At 47.9% G+C, this 19,155-nt stretch overlaps 7 protein-coding genes and 1 non-coding gene across 8 annotated transcripts; 3 read left to right on the top strand and 5 right to left on the bottom strand.

Annotated features, from left to right (window-relative positions):
- Window positions 1-117: 117 nt before the first annotated feature.
- Window positions 118-933, bottom strand: J7337_007731 (uncharacterized protein; the record flags this gene model as incomplete). Its single annotated transcript, XM_044825364.1, has 1 exon — window positions 118-933. The coding sequence occupies one exon, from the start codon at window positions 931-933 to the stop codon at window positions 118-120; it is 816 nt and encodes a 271-aa protein (XP_044681021.1).
- A 437-nt stretch (window positions 934-1,370) lies between these two features.
- J7337_007732 (uncharacterized protein) lies at window positions 1,371-2,435 on the bottom strand (the record flags this gene model as incomplete). The annotated part of the gene is made up of 2 exons (XM_044825365.1): window positions 1,371-1,592; window positions 1,797-2,435. 2 exons carry the CDS (start codon window positions 2,433-2,435, stop codon window positions 1,371-1,373), a joined length of 861 nt encoding a protein of 286 aa, XP_044681022.1.
- Window positions 2,436-9,926: 7,491 nt separating this feature from the next.
- On the top strand, window positions 9,927-10,985 carry J7337_007733 (uncharacterized protein; the record flags this gene model as incomplete). The annotated part of the gene is made up of 2 exons (XM_044825366.1): window positions 9,927-10,293; window positions 10,345-10,985. The coding sequence occupies 2 exons, from the start codon at window positions 9,927-9,929 to the stop codon at window positions 10,983-10,985; spliced, it is 1,008 nt and encodes a 335-aa protein (XP_044681023.1).
- Window positions 10,986-11,717: 732 nt separating this feature from the next.
- Window positions 11,718-12,590, top strand: TRI15 (C2H2 zinc finger transcription factor; the record flags this gene model as incomplete). The annotated part of the gene is made up of 1 exon (XM_044825367.1): window positions 11,718-12,590. The coding sequence occupies one exon, from the start codon at window positions 11,718-11,720 to the stop codon at window positions 12,588-12,590; it is 873 nt and encodes a 290-aa protein (XP_044681024.1).
- Window positions 12,591-12,713: 123 nt separating this feature from the next.
- J7337_007735 (uncharacterized protein) lies at window positions 12,714-13,904 on the bottom strand (the record flags this gene model as incomplete). Its single annotated transcript, XM_044825368.1, has 1 exon — window positions 12,714-13,904. The coding sequence occupies one exon, from the start codon at window positions 13,902-13,904 to the stop codon at window positions 12,714-12,716; it is 1,191 nt and encodes a 396-aa protein (XP_044681025.1).
- Window positions 13,905-14,093: 189 nt separating this feature from the next.
- J7337_007736 (uncharacterized protein) lies at window positions 14,094-14,771 on the bottom strand (the record flags this gene model as incomplete). The annotated part of the gene is made up of 1 exon (XM_044825369.1): window positions 14,094-14,771. One exon carries the CDS (start codon window positions 14,769-14,771, stop codon window positions 14,094-14,096), a length of 678 nt encoding a protein of 225 aa, XP_044681026.1.
- A 1,341-nt stretch (window positions 14,772-16,112) lies between these two features.
- Window positions 16,113-17,160, top strand: J7337_007737 (uncharacterized protein; the record flags this gene model as incomplete). The annotated part of the gene is made up of 2 exons (XM_044825370.1): window positions 16,113-17,042; window positions 17,092-17,160. 2 exons carry the CDS (start codon window positions 16,113-16,115, stop codon window positions 17,158-17,160), a joined length of 999 nt encoding a protein of 332 aa, XP_044681027.1.
- Window positions 17,161-17,647: 487 nt separating this feature from the next.
- J7337_007738 lies at window positions 17,648-17,719 on the bottom strand. The gene has a single exon. It is a non-coding gene; the product is annotated as a tRNA-Arg (tRNA).
- Between the last annotated feature and the right edge of the window lie 1,436 nt (window positions 17,720-19,155).

Consider the following 19,155-nt stretch of genomic DNA (forward strand, 5'->3'; position numbering starts at 1 on the left):
TTGGCTACTGGTTGCGATGCTTCGACGTATTGTGAGATCTTGGCAGTTCAGCTTCAATATGATGCTTGCAAGGAGGACTACAACTGATTGATTCGGAAGGCGTCGAGAAACATCTACCTACTTTCTCTTCTCCAGAATATCAAGCATTTCCAATAGTGACGGGAGAAACTCTTCCGTCTCACATCGAAACCCCTCGTGATGCCCAGGCACCGTCATCCTAGGGCACTCCAAGATCTTGGCCTGTTCCTCAATCGCTCTAGCGTAGAAAGCATCTTTACATCGTACGCCTCTCATCACACCAACACTGACACCGTGCTCCTTAATCCGAAACATATTAGGACAGTATCCAACCAACGGCGCCCATTCATATTCCCAAAAATTCTTCTGATTTCTTGGGTCGGGCGGTCCAGCTTTGGGAACACCCTCATCATCATACCCAATGAGGCATTTCTCAAACTCATTCGCCGCAGCTTCTTGGCCCTGAGTTTCAAAAAGGTCTAGAAGACCGTACATCCACTCAAGAATCTGCGTTGCGTCTGGTAGAAGCATTGCAAGACCGGCTTCATGAGCGATCAAGTGAACGACCATTTCGGGAAAGTCATGGGCGAATTGGTATGCGAATATACCACCGGAACTGCTACCGAAGAGAATAGCTTTATCGAAACCAACAGCCTGGATGACAGCGCGGATATCGCGAGCTTGTTGGGGAGGGCTTAGGCGCTTATTGACGGGGACTTGACTTGCTGACATTTGGCGACGATCGAAGGTCGCGCAGGTGAAGCGGTCTGAGAGGGCGGCTATTATGTTGTTGAACTGCATTCCGTGGCCGTTTCCACCGGGGATGAAGATGATGAGAGGACCGGAACCTTGATACCAGTAGTGAAGGTCACATCCTTCGTTGTGGACAATGCTTCTAATTGGACTGAAGTTCATTGTTAGCTATTATGTCTAACTTTGGTTGACGACTAATAAGAGGATTGTTCAATCAAATTTTAGGAAGCAATAGGAAATGTCTTTCGCTTCTTATACACTGAGCTGCAAGTTGTGCTCGGTCAATTCTGAACACCGAGGAGACACTGAAGGAATTAGCCTAAAGGTAAAGACCGGCGTGAGTCAGGCTGTCATCATGCGATTTATAAGCTGTCAGATTGATTGCCAAGGCCTTTTTCAAATCCAGGGCCTCATAACGGCATTCTCTCATTATTAGAGTGAGAACCTTGTGAAAAGGCTGGGACTGAGTCTATCATGGATAACGGACCACTATTCACCCCATGCGGCTGATGAAGTCTTGGGCCAACCTTGATTACTGAATGTGGCTATTTATCCCGCTCAAGCTTACGGTCGGTCACTTCCGATCCATTCAGGTCAGCTCATATTTCGATGCTGGTCTCGCCGGTACGAGAAGCATTACCCATAATCCTCACGGTCTTTGTATCCCGAAGCCACTCAACAGTCAATTCACCACCCTCCTTCGACTGCTGCAAAGATCGCAGCGTGTTTCCAGTAAAGTCTGGGTGATGCTGCTTGAGCCGGGTAGTAGTCTCGGCGTTTGACAGGACATGGGGGATGATGGCGCGGTGAGCAGAGCCAGTCTGTTGCTATTAGTAATGCCCCTCTGGAAGACGAAGGTACTTACCGCCGCGTCTTCATGATTGTTACCTGCTATGCAATTAATAACTCGAGTGTGGATATGTTCCGAAGGGCTTGTCGAGACTTGGAAGATGTAGATGAAACCATTCAGTGGAGCCTGCTTACAGTAGTTAGTTGTGCGCTGTCAATGATAGCGATGTACTGACCAACTTGGAAGCATCGAACTTCAAAGCTTTCAAGTCAAGCTCAGGGCTAAACTCAAGCATGAAGTACTGATCTTGCTCAAATACAGCCACTGGCTCTCCTGTGCCCTCCCACTTCGAAGCAGAAGCCGCTTCAAACAAGCCCTTCAACTCATCCCATCGCTTGCTATCCTGTGATACGGCAGGAAGGTCAAGTAGTTCCGGAAACTCAATACCAACCAGCTTCGCATCTTCAAATGGGCTCTGATTGAGAGATGCAGAGGCAACACCATGAAGCCTAGTAAGATACCTCAGCGTCTGCGGCGCATTGGGAAGAGTACTGAACAGGTGCTGCGACAAGGCGAGAGTCGCATGGCCACAAAGCGGCGCTTCGTTGACGGGATTGAACCATCGAACGGCGTAGTGAGCTTTCGCCGACTCATTCTCTGGGTCAAGAGGGAGCGCAAATGCTGTCATTGGGAGATTGATGCCTTTCGCCGTTTCTTGAAGCTTTGAGGCGGGAGGGAACAGGTCGTACGGAAACTCTCCGTTCCCATCTTGTGCGACCGATCCGGGCTTCGGCAGGATGATCACGGCTGCCGGATTGCCCTGCGCCCTCGCCGATGCAAAGGCTTGGTACGTAGTTTTCGTAAGAGAAGTCATCGCGATTTGCTTGTAAGGGTATTCAACTGGAACTGATGGATGAAAATTGAATGACTGACGAAAAGTATTTATTAGTTATCAAGATATCATCTTAAGGGCGTAAGTGACTCATGCTGACCCCGCAAATTGACTATTTGGTGATAGTGTCATACCTATTAGTGGACACTGGGGGCATTTCATGAGCATGCAACGACATGCAACTACTCTCTCCGTTTTCAAACTACATCACAGTTCTAGCAGATATCTTCCTTCGTCTTAAATGGTTCATGGTCATCTGAAGGTCCGGTCAGCTTGATAATCACCGCTTGATAAGCCATGAACCTCTTTTCGGTATAGGTATGTCGATCCCGATGCTAACCAACAATGCTTTGCAGGCTTGGAGCAGGTTTCCGCGATAATATTATACCCAAGTCACGGATATGATGGTACCATTAAGAGTGTGCTCATTTTATGCGCCGGTCAATTATTCTGCTGATCATTCATGACGAATAACGACCGGATGTCTCTTTGTTGGCTGGAGATTCTAAGGGCTAATCTAAATTCTTTTTCGACGTCTCCCCGTAACTCAACAGCCTAAGGCCATGCCAGAGTTGGATAGTCTGAGAGTTGGCTCTCGTGAGGTAGTTGGTAGATCGTCTTCGACCCGCAGTGCCAGCGTGATGCAGCGCTCAGATACGGAGCAAAACAGTTCTGAACGGCGTCTGGAGAGATGTGTCCGGTGAGATGGGTACCCTAGACCAAGCATCAGGGCTCTGATTAGCTCTGTCAGAATACAGAGATTCTTGAATCACTCACATGTTGATTGTGACCGTCTTCGGTACCATGCATGTAGAGCGTAAAGGGTTGGCGGAAGAGCAACTACCAAGCTGACGATTGCCACAATAATCTCAGGTTTCATTTTGGAGAAGGCTTTGATAAGTGTGTGATCGAAATAACCAAAGTCTTAAAAAAGCTAACTTATGGTATTCATTTAGATGAAGTAGTTAGGGTGAGTCTGGCTTGCTTATATGCCAAGTCAACGGCGGAGATCAACGTGAAGCCTCATTTGTAAATCTACACTACACCCGATCAAAGTTCATTGAAATAAGTGAAACGATCCAAGATGTCGGATTTTGGTAATAGCCTATCGTATGGAGGCAGGAAATCACAGTGGAGTCGGATTTCGGACAGATCCAATTGAAATACGGACGGCCAAGTGACGTACTGTCCAAGTAGAAGCTATGGCTGCAAGATTCTGGTCTGGACGAATGAGAGCGGTCAGGTCACGCTGCCGTATGCAAAGTAAGCCCCAGCTGATGAGATTCTGGACACAGCCAATGAAAGAAGACTGGGCCAAGCACTAAAATTGGAACGAGACTTGCCAACTTGGCAAGCCACTCAGATTCTGGATTAGACGAATCAGAACAGCGAACGCAAAGCCTCGTTAGGCATATAAGGGGCAGCAATTCCTTCACCGAATCTCCAATCTTCCTCCTTCATCAACTAGACTCTGTCTACCGTTTCGCTATACCTCAATTGTGCTCATCCCTAGCACTTTCGCAGTATTTCAACCCCGTCAACATTCCCATGGGTGCGACAACAACATCATACCCCGCTGAGGGGGACTGGCTGAAACACCAAAACATGATCAGATATGAATATCTGGTCAAAGACACGTCGCTCAAAGATTTGGTGATTTTGCTGAGAGCTCAGGGATTGCATGCAACGTTGGTTTATTATAGCCTTGATTTATAGGAATGTCTCTGACCAGATACTAGAAAAGCGCAGCTTGAATATAGGCTCAAGAGCTGGAATCTCAGCAAGAACATCGACAAGGAGACATGGCAATACATTGATCGGAAGATTAGAAAGCGCAAAGATGAAGGAAAAGACAGTGATGTCATACACTGTGGCAAGAGGTTGAAAAAGCTCAAGGTCACGAAAGAGACGAATCGTCATCGAGAAACCAATATTTTCGCTCGACTCAAAACGCGTTAGTAAATTCCGCATTTGATCATCAAGTTTTAAGTTAATCATATGCCGCAGCTCCGCCTTCTCCTACAAATCTACAGCTTAGCATTTGCACTCCACCGGCATTGCAGATGAGCTGTGACTGGCCGTTGTCTCTCCCGTGGATCAGCTTGCAAAATAGCAAGTGGAACAGTGAGTCATCTCAGAAGCAGCGTATGAATCTATCTTATAGCTATTGTAATAGTCACGATCAACTCTGTCGCTTCCAAGTGTATGGCATTGCAACATAATCATCAGGCTGATATTGCGACGTCACTGATGATGTCAATGTTGGCACCTGCCGAAGCTAACCACTCTGTCGCATTGTCTAAGCTGATAGCGGGTGCAAACAATGCGATACCGGAATGGTACCCTGGAGAGCACGAAGAGACTGTTCAGAATATGCTCGCTGGTCCCTCGTCCAAGTCTGCCTCTGAATGCTTCAAACTCATGGTATATATGATGTCAAACTCGATGCTGTTTCAGGATAGCAAACACCTAGAATTCATTTACAGCCTCGTGGGAAATGGAATTTTAGACACCTTGGCCGAATTCAAGAAACTCCGGAACGAGAGCCCAACCATCCGAGCATTTCTTGAAAAGCTCTTTCAATCAGCGATCAGAGAGGTCACATTAGCCACCATAACTAGCGACGGTATCGGCCTCTCAAAACCCCTGGCTCTCATCGAATGGCTCTTAGAAGTAGGGATAGACCCTAATTGCCATTGCCGTGGCGTCTTCCGTCAAAGCTCAGTCTTGGCCACGCCTATCCAGCAAGCAGTCAAAGCCGGTTCAATAGAGCTTGTCCAATTGCTTCTACGTTATCGCGCTCGGGCTGATATACCTCAATGCAGGACGAATGAAACAGCTTTCGTCAACCTGGTTCTCGAAAGCAAAGGTAGCGATGCAGGGAGATTACGGATGCTGAACTTGTTGTTTGATCATCAGTTCCTCAACAAAGATGAAATGCTCCGAGCAGCAATTAAATTGGGTGATACGGCATTGATGTGTCAGATACTGCAGTACGATCCCGATGTTACGAGTTACGAAACGGCATCGCTGCGCTGCGCTTACCGATTGGGACAAGCCCACGACTATAATTACTTGACAGACTCGTCAGCTCTTATGATGGCCGTTGAAGCTGGAGGTAGAATGGCGGATGTGATGCTAGATTACTTGCTGTTGATGGGCCAGCCTACACCTGCGACATTGGCAGACGCCTATATAGCCGCAGCCTATGGGGGCCATTATTCCATCATTTTGCGACTGGACGAGTTGAATTCTTTTGGAGCACCCTGCAACAGGAAAGGAATTACGCCTCTACAGGTAGCGGTAGCTGGTGGCAATCTAAGAGTGTGTGAACATCTCCTCGAGCGATACGGGGGCTTATCAACCGAGTTGTTGTTTATCGCGGTGGAAAGTCTGCACACAGATGTGCTACAATTACTGATCGACTATGGAGGCAACCCCAACAACCCAATTTGTGAATACAACTTCGACTTGTACCATTTTCTTGACCTGCCTTTTGGCCAATACGAATTGCCGAGCACCATACTCAGTATTTTGATTCATGAGAGCATCGAAGAACTTCCTGTGAATAAAAGCATCCTAACACTGATCCAGAATGGAGCCTGTCTTTCGCGGGGCGACGTATCGGGGCTTTCACTTTCTGGTCTTCATGAATGTTTAGAAGCTGCCCTTTCTGTTGGTGGCAATCCGAACGATGAAGATGCAGGTAAGCGCACCGCACTTCAATGTGCTTTGGACGATTTGCGGTTCAATGGTACGGAATTTCCCGTTGTTGAGCTTTTGATCCAAAGAGGAGCGAAGCTCAGTGGCGGAGAAGTTGTTAGAGCTATTGAAATTCGAAATAAAGATCTAATACTGTATCTTTTACGTCACGGTGGAACTTTGACTGATGTTGACGGAGCTGGAAGAGGTTGTCTCGAAGCCGAGATAAAAGCACGAAATGATCCATTCCTGCAGGAAGCTCTTGAAATGCAAGACTTCGCTATTGACGCCGGGCCATTCTGTGCGGCGATATGTGTAAAGGACTGGGCACTTGTTGGAAGGCTCTTTGAACGGACTCATAAGCCGACAAGCTGCCACGTATTGGAGGGAACTGCCGTAGGCTTGGCCGCCAGGGCGGGCCAACTTGAGATCCTGGGCAGGCTTCTCAACCGATTCACTCACTCGTCCGTATTATTTTCCGCAATCTTGCCCTTCGAGCTCTATGAAGGGCATATCACACGATGTGGGCTGTTCAGCCTAGGTATTGGTTATTGGCGCACAGCAGAATATCATTCTGGGTCGATTATTATCGAGGCAAGCCCTCTTACGTTGGCCGCTCTTGATGGTGATACATGTGGTTTCAGGGAACTCCTTCGCCGTGGTTGCCGTATGGATAGAGTGGCCTGGGATGTTATCGTGGACAGTGATAAGTCTTCTGGCTATGTGAAACTACTGAGAAAGTTTGGCTGCGGTCTTGGGTCTTCCACGAAATACGACTCAGAGTTGGAATCGGCATTGTGCAAGGCAATCAGAGGGAGAAAGACTGACATGGTGAAATATTTGGTGGAAATGGGAGCAGATGTCAACGAATTTGACATACATACAGCTGCACGCGTATCTCCCCTTCAGTGCGCTACGATGGAAGGGAATATAGATATGGCCATATATCTTCTTGACAATGGAGCAAATATAAATGCCCCCCCAGCATACAACAAAGGCGCAACTGCTCTTCAATATGCCACCATACACGGCTATATTGGTTTTGCACGGCATCTGATCCAGCTCGGTGCCAATGTAAACGCCAGAGGGTCGATCAGATTCGGCAGGTCTGCTTTGGAGGGAGCAGCGGAACATGGGAGGCTTGACATGCTGGCACTACTTGTCCATTATGGCGCTGTTACGACTGGTATTGGTCGTCAACAATTGATCAATTCAGTGGTCTTTGCCCAGCAGCAGGCTCATAACACTGCAGCTGATTGGCTGAAGAAGGAATGCGGTTGGTCTGACGAAGATCAGCATCATTTGTTGTTTGTTGACGCCGCTGCTGATTATCCTGTGGGAAAATGCATCAGGGCGTATTGTTGCGACCAATACCATGACGGCGATACTCAGTGCGTTTATCACTATACTGAGGAGGAGGAACAAGCCCATTATGATGACTGCGAGCGCTGTGAGGAATTTGAAGATGACTTGGACGATAGCAACGAAAGCAACTTGTCAAGTGAGGACGAGGATATGGATTCGAGGTTAGGGGAGAATGATCAAGAGACTGGGCAAAGCCCGGATGTTATGGAACCATGCAATTAGATATCACTTATCAGAGTCTTTTTATCCAATTTGCTGATGTTTCCCAAAATAGTGGCAGTAAGGTCACGGCGGCGCAAAGAGGCTTGAAGTCTCAACGCAATCGATTTTAAGCATATCTCGTCAATGATACATTTCGCCCAAACCTTACTGGTAGAGTGGCTGCAATGCGCCATAGAGGGGTATCCCAATAAATGACTCGCCTCATGCCCCTCAGTTTACCATCCTTCTGCCATTCTCGACCTTGCCGCGATCCTCAGCAGTATGGTAGCCCTGTGGCTTCTCCTGGGCCTTCTCGCCCTAATCGCAGGGAGCACTGCCAACGACCCCTGCGAAACATATCTTGGATCAAGTGCCACTGATATCATTCGTACCAGCACGACGACTCGGAAGGGAACGATAACAGTAACGGATAAGATTATCATTGAAACCTTTTCTCTCACGAAGCCTAATACTAGACTGACCCGGGTGAATGTCACGGATGGGACTGCCAGTCAACGTAACAGCACTGTCTTTATCACCACTACATCTACCATCACAGTGACATCTACGAAGCTGGCTAAAGTCACTGCAAGCCATGAAGCCAAGATAGCCACCATCACGGTTACCAGTACATATTACAGTCTACACTTTTGCTCATTATTACTGACGTCGCATCAAAGATCCGAACTTTATCAACCGAACAGAAACCGTGACAAAGACAGAGACGAACAGGAATACCGTCACGGCCACGACATATTTTACCACGACGATCGGACGACGGCCTGGCTTTACCGCCATTAGAGATAATATGGAAAGGATATCTTCTGAGCTACAGGAGACTACTACATCGGTCGGGCTTGCCGCTAAGCTGTTCTCCCATGTTGTATCAGTAACCTGCACTGATAATCTACCGATAAAGAAGACCGTGACCACCACGAGCTTCAGAGCGCAGACTCAAAGGCTTCCTAAGTTTTCTACTTCGACAACCACGGTGATGGTCTGGACGAATATCAACGAGACGCAATATCCTCCTGGCCTTGCTACCACGGTGACTACTACTGTTCATCCCACCCAGACTGCACTTATCAACGTGACTAAAACTATCACAGTCGATGGGACTGGTAAGTATGACATTACATATCATCCTCTGCATAGCTAATGTGCGCAAAGTAACACTGGAGAGATGGATTCCCCAAAAGACGCACTACCAAGTCTGCGACCGGAACGGTTCCAACTACCTCTCCTGGGTGCCAGGATCGAGTCAGTCAGACAAACGCATGATCAACGAATTCTCCCGCCAAGACCACGAATTTAACCCCACCGAAATAAAAGTCGACGACGCCATCGCCTGCTGCAACGAGTGTATGAAGCGCAAATACTGCCGCGTCAGTTTCTGGGGACGACCCCCGGGCGCAAAACGCGTAGCACCGCCTTCATGCTACGTATACGTGACCATCAGAAGGGAGCAGTGCATGGACAGGGCTCAGCCGCTGTATGCAAGGTACTTGGCCGACAAGCAGGTGTCGGACTCGAGTGTTGAGCCGTGGTTTATTCTTAGTAATGGGCCGTGTGGACAGTTGAAGTTTGGCGGGGTGAAGGGTGATAAATGGCATAAGCCGATGAAGCATGATGGCTTTGATAGATGGAATGTTCAGGGGTATGAAATGGAGAAATGGAAGAATACGGATAAAGATTATGTATGAATAAATCTGCATTAGCTTAGCGCCAAACATTGAGGCTGTCACTCTGGCGCAAATCAACAGTCTCGGTGATCTTCAACATGCGTAAAATGAATTTTCGGATATCCGTAGTATCGAGGGAGTCAGCAATCACAAGCTTATCATGACGCACTAAAGTCTCGGGAAACGCCAAGAAGACCGAAAGGATTCTCCCGTGGCCAATCAAGTGAAGCTGACGTTTCTGACAGCATTCCCCGGGCGCTAGAGGAATCTGTGCTTACGCTGTTCGACGGATATCCGATTCCCGCGAATAGGGCTGACTTTAAGATGATAATTGTCAGAAGTGACAGTTATGAGTGCGAGTGAAGTGGTATTAAAGTGAGGGGTATCTTCATCGAAATCAATATCATCATCAACAACCTCATCGACATTCAGCATCTACAACGAGACTCAACACCAAACTTTACTATTTATAACTACCAATTTAATACATCAACATATTCACAGCAGTGAAACATTATCCAAAATGGTCGCAATCAACACAATCAAGAAATCCAACCGATCAGTCCTCCCCCAGTCCCTTCCCCAGAATCTCACAGCGGTTTTCCTCGGCGCCACATCCGGTATTGGCCGCAGCACAATCAAGCAGCTCGCCATCGCTACCGATAACAAATCACCAACAATTTACATCGTCGGTCGCAGCACTTCAGCCGCTACGCCACTTATCGCAGAACTGAGACAGAGTAACTCATCCGCCACAATTGAATTCATTGAACGCGATATTTCTCTCGTCAAGGAAGCAGACACCGCGGTGAAGGAGATTGCCAAGCGTGAGACCAAGGTTGATATTTTGTTCATGTCTGTTGGATTCATGTCTTTTGAAGGTCGAAAAGGTAAATAACCTCCTCAATCAATCACAATGGCCATTTACTAACATTTTCCAGAAACCAAGGAAAGGCTAGAACCATCTCTGACGACCCGCTTCTACAGCCGCGTCAGAGCCATCCAAGTCCTCCTCCCTCTCCTCAACAACAGCCCGAACCCCCACGTCACCAACATTCTCGCAGGAGGCCAAGAAGGTCCCCTCATTGAAGATGATCTCGATCTCTCCAAACCAGGCAACTTTGGTGTCGCGTCAGCCGCTCAACAAGCAGCCACCATGCTCACCCTCACCCTCGAGCGCTTCGCCAAAGAAAACCCCAAGATCAGCTTCGTGCACGCCTTCCCCGGTTTGACAGCTACACCACTTCTCTCTCGTGGTTCAAGTGGTATAATTGGATTTCTGCTCCAGTGGATTGTTACGCCGCTTGGAGGGTTGTTTTTTGCTAGTCCTGAGGATGTTGGTGCGAGGGCGTTGTTTTATGCGACTAATGCGAGATATACTGTTGATGAGAGTGAGAAGGGAGCGACACCTATTCCTCAGGGGTTGAGTAAGGCGGCGAGATCGGCGGGTGGTGTGTTTTTGGTTGATAATAAGAGTGAGGCTGCAGATAATGAGAAGGTTTTGGTTGGGTTGAGGGAGGAGATGGCTGAGAAGGTACGGGCTCATGTGGACTCGGTCTTTGAGAGAGTGATTCAGGAATAGTGAGAAGAGATTTGTGGAGGAGAATGATGATTGGGAGTGATGGAGTTTGGATCATATCATAGGCGCAATTAGAATGAATTTTCTTTACTTAGCAATAATAACAGTACTGGCTTCTAGAATTCTCCTTTGCATACATACGAGTAACACAGTCTCTAGAATTGTCAAGTAATGCAATCTGGAATGAACTACATTAGCTGTTTGCAGTTTGCTAAACAATATGGCGACACTTGAGATTGTCGCCCTTCGGGTCCGGGGGCCCGTGGAGTCGATGCCGAGGAACCACGGTGGCGCGGGATGTCTACATGCGCCTTAACAGCACGTCACGTAATATGGGCTGATTTCTGTTAGAGGTAGAGTCTCGGTGCCGCGGGGAATCTAATCACTATGAATCATCAAGGCGATTACCCTAAAACAGCCTAGATCCATTCCTTTGACTCACCTCAATTGCCCAATCACATTGGCCGAATTGGAGCTGCACTTGCGACAATACCTACAGGCTACATTACATGATTCTATAAAGGTTGCATGCTCTGCCTGTCATTCCAGTCATTAAAACACAATCAGCAAGAACACTCGCAAGACTCAAGTGTCAGAAAGCATCAAACAGCCTTCATTTTCAACACTCGACTACCCATTCTCATGCTAGGAGCAACAGCCACCACTACTGCAACAACTACTACCTCTATGCCCCTCTTATTCACCGAAGAAATCAGCCCTCTAACACCATACATCATGTCTATCAACGACTCTGCTCCGGCACCTCAATCGTTCACACCAGGGCAATGCCTCTTCTGCCCCTCTGTCTACCCGACACTAGCCGAGAGCATCATTCACATGCAAACTTCACATGGCCTCTTCGTCCCATATAAGCAACACCTCTTGGTAGATCTCGAGACATTGTTTAGATATCTACATCTTGTTATCTATGGGTATCGAGAATGCATACACTGTGGAACAAGCAGGACAACAGCCCAGGCAGTGCAGCAGCATATGATGGGTAAAGGCCATTGCAAGTTTGACGTGTCGGAAGGATCAGAATTTGCCGACTTTTACGACTTTTCACGCCAAGATCTTGATACAGAAGATGATTTTCTGAGTGAAGATGATGAAGACGAGTTTGAGGGCGCAGGACCGAAGCTGGACCGGAAGCCCCTACAGGTTGATCGGGACTCGATCCGTCTTCCATCCGGCCGGCTCATCTCCAAAAAGTTATCAGCGCAAGTTGAGCCATCAGTCTCACAGATACGCGAGCGCAAGCGGACGTCTAGATCTCAATTCGAGTACTCTTCTGTCGAAGCCGGAGACGAAGGTCCTATGCATGAGGAGTCTGTACCAGAGACTTCCGACACAAGGGTTTTATCGAGACGAGAAAGACGGCAGAAGGCTACTGTTACATATCAGCTTGCCAATATGAGTGCCGGCGACCGTAGCGCTTTGATGCACCTGTCTGCATCCGAGCAGCGTTCATTGATCGCAACTCAGCACAGATTTACGGAAAAGGTTCAGAAGGAGGAGAGTCGAAGGCAGCGAAGGATTGATCGCAAGGGGAACAAGAATCTGTATGCTTATTGGCATACAGAAACTCCAGTGTATCAGTGTGGATAGTCAAATCAGCTGAACGTGATTTTATTTCAATCTAGTCAAGATCTAAGTGGTCTACGTTCACATGTCATAGTCTCCATCGAGATGATATGCATCAATCCTCTATACAGACAACTCCTCCAACATTTATACAAGTGACCATAAGTACTCCGCCACAGGATCCTTCCAAACCAAAAGACAACCCGTCTCATTAATCACTGGTGTAAACGGCGGCTGCGAAAAGATCGCACGAGTCTCATACCCCTCCATCGTAAAAATAGACCCGGGCCCGCTGATAAGAGAAGGCATAAGAACCAGAATAGTCGGCATAATCATGAGCATAAACATCATGAAAAGAACAATCATAAAAGCCAGCACTACCAGGGCAGCTGGGATGATGGTCCAGAGAGTATGCAGACTTTTAAAGCCTGGTCCCTTGTACGTATTCGAGATAATGAAGAATAATGCGAAATAGGCTGCAACGAGCAGATAAAATACCGGCAATGAAATCTGGAGTGAGAATACGCCGGTGAATTCTCTATAGATCCCTTGGTATGCCTCGGACAGGAAGTTCAACGGTATAGACTCGCCTTTGTATGTTGACGATAAAACGCACGCTAGCCACGTAGCAGCTGATGTAGCGGAGCCAATATCTGAAGCGTAGAGGATCTGATACCAGCTCGGACAACGGCGCGAATCACCGCGGCAGAAGATAACAGCTGGGTCTGGTTTGTACTCTGGGATGTACAGCGTTTCCGGCATCTGTCCAAAGCCGGGAAGTTCGAGGAGCAGGGCGAGAGATAGTATCGAAACAGCGGCGCCGCCGACGGATAGCTCGAATGTTCGATGATCAAGGACTGTAAGTGCATCCCAGCCATGAAGATTCTTTCGCCGCTGGTAGAGAAATACCGTAGCGGCGAACTGGAACAGTGTTGCAAAGATGGCGATGGCTCTGCCAAGTCGTATCCAAGCACTTCCAAAGCGAGATTGCGCAGCTTCCAATGAGCCAGTGGGCGTTCGACGTGATGAAGATTTCTTTCCGAATAGTGTATTCCATCGTCGAGCGTAGGTTTCAAGATGAGGAGAAAGGGGTTTAGGCGATAGAGTGGCGTCGTAGATAAATGAAAGGTTGATAATAACGACACCGAGAGCTGTTTGTGTGGTTACTATCAAGGGCGATAGAAGGAATAGTACTGGCTCGATGGTGTCCAGCCGTTCATTGCGTAGGGACTGCCAATTGCAGAATGCGACGACAGCAGTGAAATGAGCGACTATGAGTTTGACGACCATCTCTTTTTCAGTGCGCGTATCGCCATCGGGACAAATATCGGTATCCATCGCGGCAAAGTATCACTCGTTTTCACAGTTTATATAAAGAGGAATGAATTATTGAAAGCTCAAAATGAAGAATCGAGGCATTTATTTAGGTCCACTGCGGCTGTGCTGTGAAACATGCCTACAGGCTGACTGACAGGCTGAATTGGTGATTCTGCAGGGATGATCGCTAAAGAGGGGTGCTTGGCATTATCATCCAGCCTCACTGTCAAATGTATCCATATCTCCTCCCTGCTTGACAACATCCGAGCGAGTAAAAGCGCGATACTTTTCCTCATCAATAGTACCGAGACTCGACTCAGCGACCTTTTCCGGTGCAAGACCGTAGAATTCCTGGAAACTCATAATTAACGGCCTCCAGCGATCAGGATCAATCCTATTCTCATACCCCGCCATCCTCAGATCATTCTGAACATGCGTTCTAAGAATCTTGACCTCAATAGCTATCAACATCCCCTTTCTGTCTGGAACATCCTGCATCAAATCCATACTATTCGTAACCTCCGCTTCCATCTGCACAGGACACTCTGAGATTCTAGGCGGCTGCACAAGATCAGAGGGTTGTTGGGTGAGACCTGAAACGGCGAATTTGTCTTTGCAGTGTGTGTAGCCGCGGTCCTTCTTGCTGGGAGGAACGGTGGGTGTCCCGGTGGTTTTGGCGATGGGGTTGATGTAGTGTGCCATGTCGGCGCTGGCAAGGTTGATGACGCATTGTTTGGTGCGGAAGATGTTGAGGGTTGTTTGGCATCCTGAGGCGAAGCCTAGGAGGCAGCGGTGGCCGAGCCACCATACTGAGGAGATTGGGCCGATGTTGGCGGTGCCGTCTTCGTTGGAGGTTGTTATGAGGGCGACTGGGGTTCCCCAGTACATGATGGCGGGCGTGATGATGGAGTGCGTGCCTGCCATTTTGTCTACTGTGAATGATAATGAATCTAAAAAAGGCTTTCTATGGGAAACAATTGAGACTGAGAGTGGATGGTGTTGAATGTTTTACTGCACTGCCTCCTGGGCGCATCTTCCTTAAGTATATTCTGGAAATGAACAGCAGTATCCCTCTTGCTTTGGATGTAACAAATTAGACAGCTATTTGAGACCCTATACGTTTGAACCGGGAACATCTGTAGCAATACATTCAAGAAGCGGATCGTTGCTATCTATATGGCCAATGGAGAGTGCTGATCGGGCAATATGGAACTGAGTCAGAGAGGCTGACCAGCGCCCTCAGCTTTCGTTTATCTCGAAACTCATATTGTTGCTATTGAATTCGCGAAATGCATTCGTAAGGTATTTCTTTCAATGTTGACATCAACGTCAAGGCACTTGTATCACATGCATATTCGGATGTTGAGGCTGATCTGTGTACGGAACAGCCAATCGAGCCTCTCGCGACAGGGATCGCCACTAACGTTAGTGAGGGGACATCTTATTATTAGCGCTGTTCTCAGGAACAAGATGATCTGCCGACGGACTCCGATAAGGCTGACTCATTATCACCTGTTCTCGACCCAGATTGGTTCCTGATCGTTCGACAGTGCTGACCACCAATTTCGTTTTGTTGAGTAACCTCCAAATTTTCATCACAACCTCTCATCGAGGGCATCATCATGGACGCGCTTTACACCAACTGGCGGTCTCTCCCGCTCTCATTATCAATCCCAATAACAGCTTTTCTCATCATCCTCATCGCGACAATCACAAACGTCATCAAACAGCTCTGGTTCCCGAACCCTCACCGCCCTCCAGTCGTTTTTCATATCTTTCCACTCATCGGCAGCACAGTCCAGTATGGAATCGATCCGTATAAATTCTTCTTCGACTGTCAAGCCAAGTATGGAGATTGTTTCACGTTTATTCTGCTGGGTAAATCGACGACTGTCTTTTTAGGGCCGAAGGGGAATGATTTCATCTTGAATGGGAAGCACGCGGATCTTAATGCTGAGGATGTTTATGGGAAGCTTACGACGCCTGTTTTCGGAAAGGAGGTTGTTTATGATTGCTCTAATGCGAGGTTTATGGATCAGAAGAGGGTAGGCTAGTCTTCGCGATGTCGAGAGCGAAATGCTAATGGTTCATCGGTAGCTTCTTAAGCTCGGTCTCACGACTGAGTCGTTGCGATGCTACATCCCCAAATTCGTCAAAGAAGTAGAAGACTACATCGCCACATCACCATACTTCAAAGGTAACACCGGCATCGTCAACATCACCGAAGTAATGGCCGAGATCACAATCTACACAGCTGCCGGCTCCCTCCTCGGTAACGAAGTCCGCTCCATGTTCGACAGCACATTCGCAACGCTCTACCGCCACCTCGATGATGGTTTCCAGCCCATAAACTTCGTCATGCCAGGTCTTCCCTTACCACAGAACTTCCGACGCGATCATGCGCGAAAGGTCATGGAAGAGCTTTTCAGCGATATCATTCGCAAGCGTCGTGAGATGGGCAATCAAGGTGATGAGACTGATATGGTTTGGACGCTTATGAATGCTAAATACAAGGATGGTGAGGATCTGCCGGATCATCATGCCGCGAGGATGTTGATTGCTATTCTTATGGGTGGACAGCATAACACTGCTGCGAGTGGTGCTTGGCTACTTCTCAACCTTGCGCATAAACCGCATCTGGTCAAGGAATTGTATGACGAACAAGTTGAGGTTTTGGGATCACCGCAGGAGCCCTTGACGTGGGAGAATTTACAGAAATTGACCCTCAATGGACAGGTCATCAAGGAAACTCTACGTCTTCACAGTCCAATTCATTCTATTCTCCGACAGGTCAAATCACCTATGCGAGTTCCCGGCACAGACTGGGTAGTTCCTCCATCGCACACTCTCCTTGCTTCACCCGGTACACAAGCACGATCTGAAGAGTTCTTCCCTCGACCTATGGAATGGGATCCTCATCGCTGGGATAAGATCGAGTCTCTTGATGACGCCAAGAATGGAGAGACAGTTGACTACGGCTTTGGTATGATGAGCAAGTCTGTTAGCAGTCCGTATCTGCCTTTTGGTGCAGGGCGACATCGTTGTGTTGGGGAGAACTACGCATATGCACAGCTTGGTGCGATTATTGCATCGTTTGTGAGATTGCTTCATATTGAGCAGCCTGATCCTAAGGCACCTCTTCCTGCGCCAGATTATTCTGTAAGTACTCTTCCCGTTATTAAAGTGTTCTGGCTGACCGTTGCTCCAGTCAATGTTTTCTCGGCCTATGAACCCAGCCGTCATCCGATGGACTCGCCGTAACGCGGAGACTGGTTAGAATAGAACTAGAAAGTTAGATAACAATATGACATCTTCTAACGCAGTACAACAGGAAGCAAGTCCTCGGCTGTGTCAACATGTTCTTACACCTTCTACAACGTTATGCTGTGCCATGGATGGCAAATGACACTACAAGTGAGATCTAGCCAAAAATGAACATAGGTTTCATAAGCAAAAACATACAACAGCGGGTATTCGCTGGTCATCACCGAGCCAACTACTAATCCGCCCCTCACTGGCTTGTCTATGGGAGAGCAGACGGGATCCCGAATTCTCCAGTGGGTATGATCGTATGTGACAGTCCAAGGCCGAAAGCTCAGTCATGAATGGAGGTAAGAGACAGCCGTGACTAAAACATACCTGAACAGCCCGGCGCTAGTTCAGGGAAAGGATATGGATAATCTTGGTAAGTGATGGCCTTGCAATCTGACCGTCTTTCAAGCCAACCAAGTGGAGTATGTCATGATCACTAGTGGGCAAAAATATGATCATGCTGGGGATCGAACCCAGAATCTTCTGATTCGTAGTCAGACGCCTTGCCATTGGGCCACACGACCGTATCCAATTGTTGACCGTCCAGATCCTCAACGGCGTCTCTGTGCGCTGCCAACTTTGCTACGGCGACGCTCTTTCTCTTGGAACAATCATTTTATGAAAGCAGTAGGAGAGCTTTGTCATTCAGTCAAGGGACTAAAAATGCTCAAGTTTAAAGCGAGTTTTGCTTTGGAGCTCTGTGCAGGCATTGATGCATGCAGTACTGTTTGGCGGCGTGGTTGGCTACACTAATGCAAGGCGCTGATAGCTTCGTTGCCCACATTGTATCACAATCTCACACCGGATTCATCTCAACATCGTTTGAAGAGTCTTTATTAAAGAGACTTCATACTAATGATTATTCCACTTCAGTAACTTCTCCCCTCGACTCTGCCGCCATCTATTCGTCGTCTCTATAAGCTCAGGACAACCCTGGAGCAACCAGCCCCATTTCCTCAGAAACCAAGGCGACGCTTCCCATGAGTTTGGCACAGACGAATCTCCCCATACAATCAGGCTTGGCTTCTCAACATTCTCCCAGTTAATCTCTGATATATCCTCACATAGCTCCCCATCATCCAGTAACTCGGCATCCGCCGCCAGAATGACGTTATCTCTGAACTTAGGAAAGGGAAATATGTCGAGCCAGGGGTGATGCAGCACCGCCTTCTGCACCTCTGTAGGCTCAAGTGCCCTAGGAGGATTATAATCTGCACCAACAGGACCATTGATATTAAAAGGTGATATAGCTTCCTCAATGCACATAAGCCCACGATCAAATCCCAATAGTGTAGCATTGTTAGCTACCGCTATTGTTACATTGAGACTAATTAGTAGTGGAAGCTGTGATATTCGAGGTGCGTTCATTGTATAGTCCATGTACGTTTTGCACGCAATTGCAAACACCCTTTCGCTCTTATCTGGTCTCTCGTAAACTTCGCATGTTTGACGAATGACTTCGAACATGGCATCGGGCAGACCTTGCAGAGTCAGGGCTATTGAAGGCATGGACTCGGCGGGTAGGCCAGCTTGGCCGACGACGTTGGAAGCAAGCCGGTTTTGTTCCTGTTGTTGACGCTTTCTGAGATCTGCCAAGCGAATATTATGTAAGATATCTCCCCAGAAAGCAGGCTAGAAGGGTACACTCACATTGTGACCTCTTGTTCAGTCGATTCTGCAGCTTTCGTCGTTGTGCAGTACTAGTGACCCCAGTCCAGTCCTCCCCAGGTTTCTGGACAAGGAGCTGCTGGGTCATTGGTTCAATGGCAATCTTTTGTGGATCTGACATTGTGCTGTGTATGCCGGTTGCTAATAGATTAATGTATACGGCTGATTATGAGAGAATTATGTGATACCACTCGAGAATCGAAGGGAATAAATCAGGAGAGAAATTCGTTGGACGCTGGAGGCGTCATCACGGCATGCACGTGAATCCCTCCATCGGAGCGTAAATGGCTAA

The sequence above is a fragment of the Fusarium musae genome, chromosome 5 (assembly GCF_019915245.1).
Source record: "Fusarium musae strain F31 chromosome 5, whole genome shotgun sequence".
NCBI classification, from domain to species: domain Eukaryota; kingdom Fungi; phylum Ascomycota; class Sordariomycetes; order Hypocreales; family Nectriaceae; genus Fusarium; species Fusarium musae.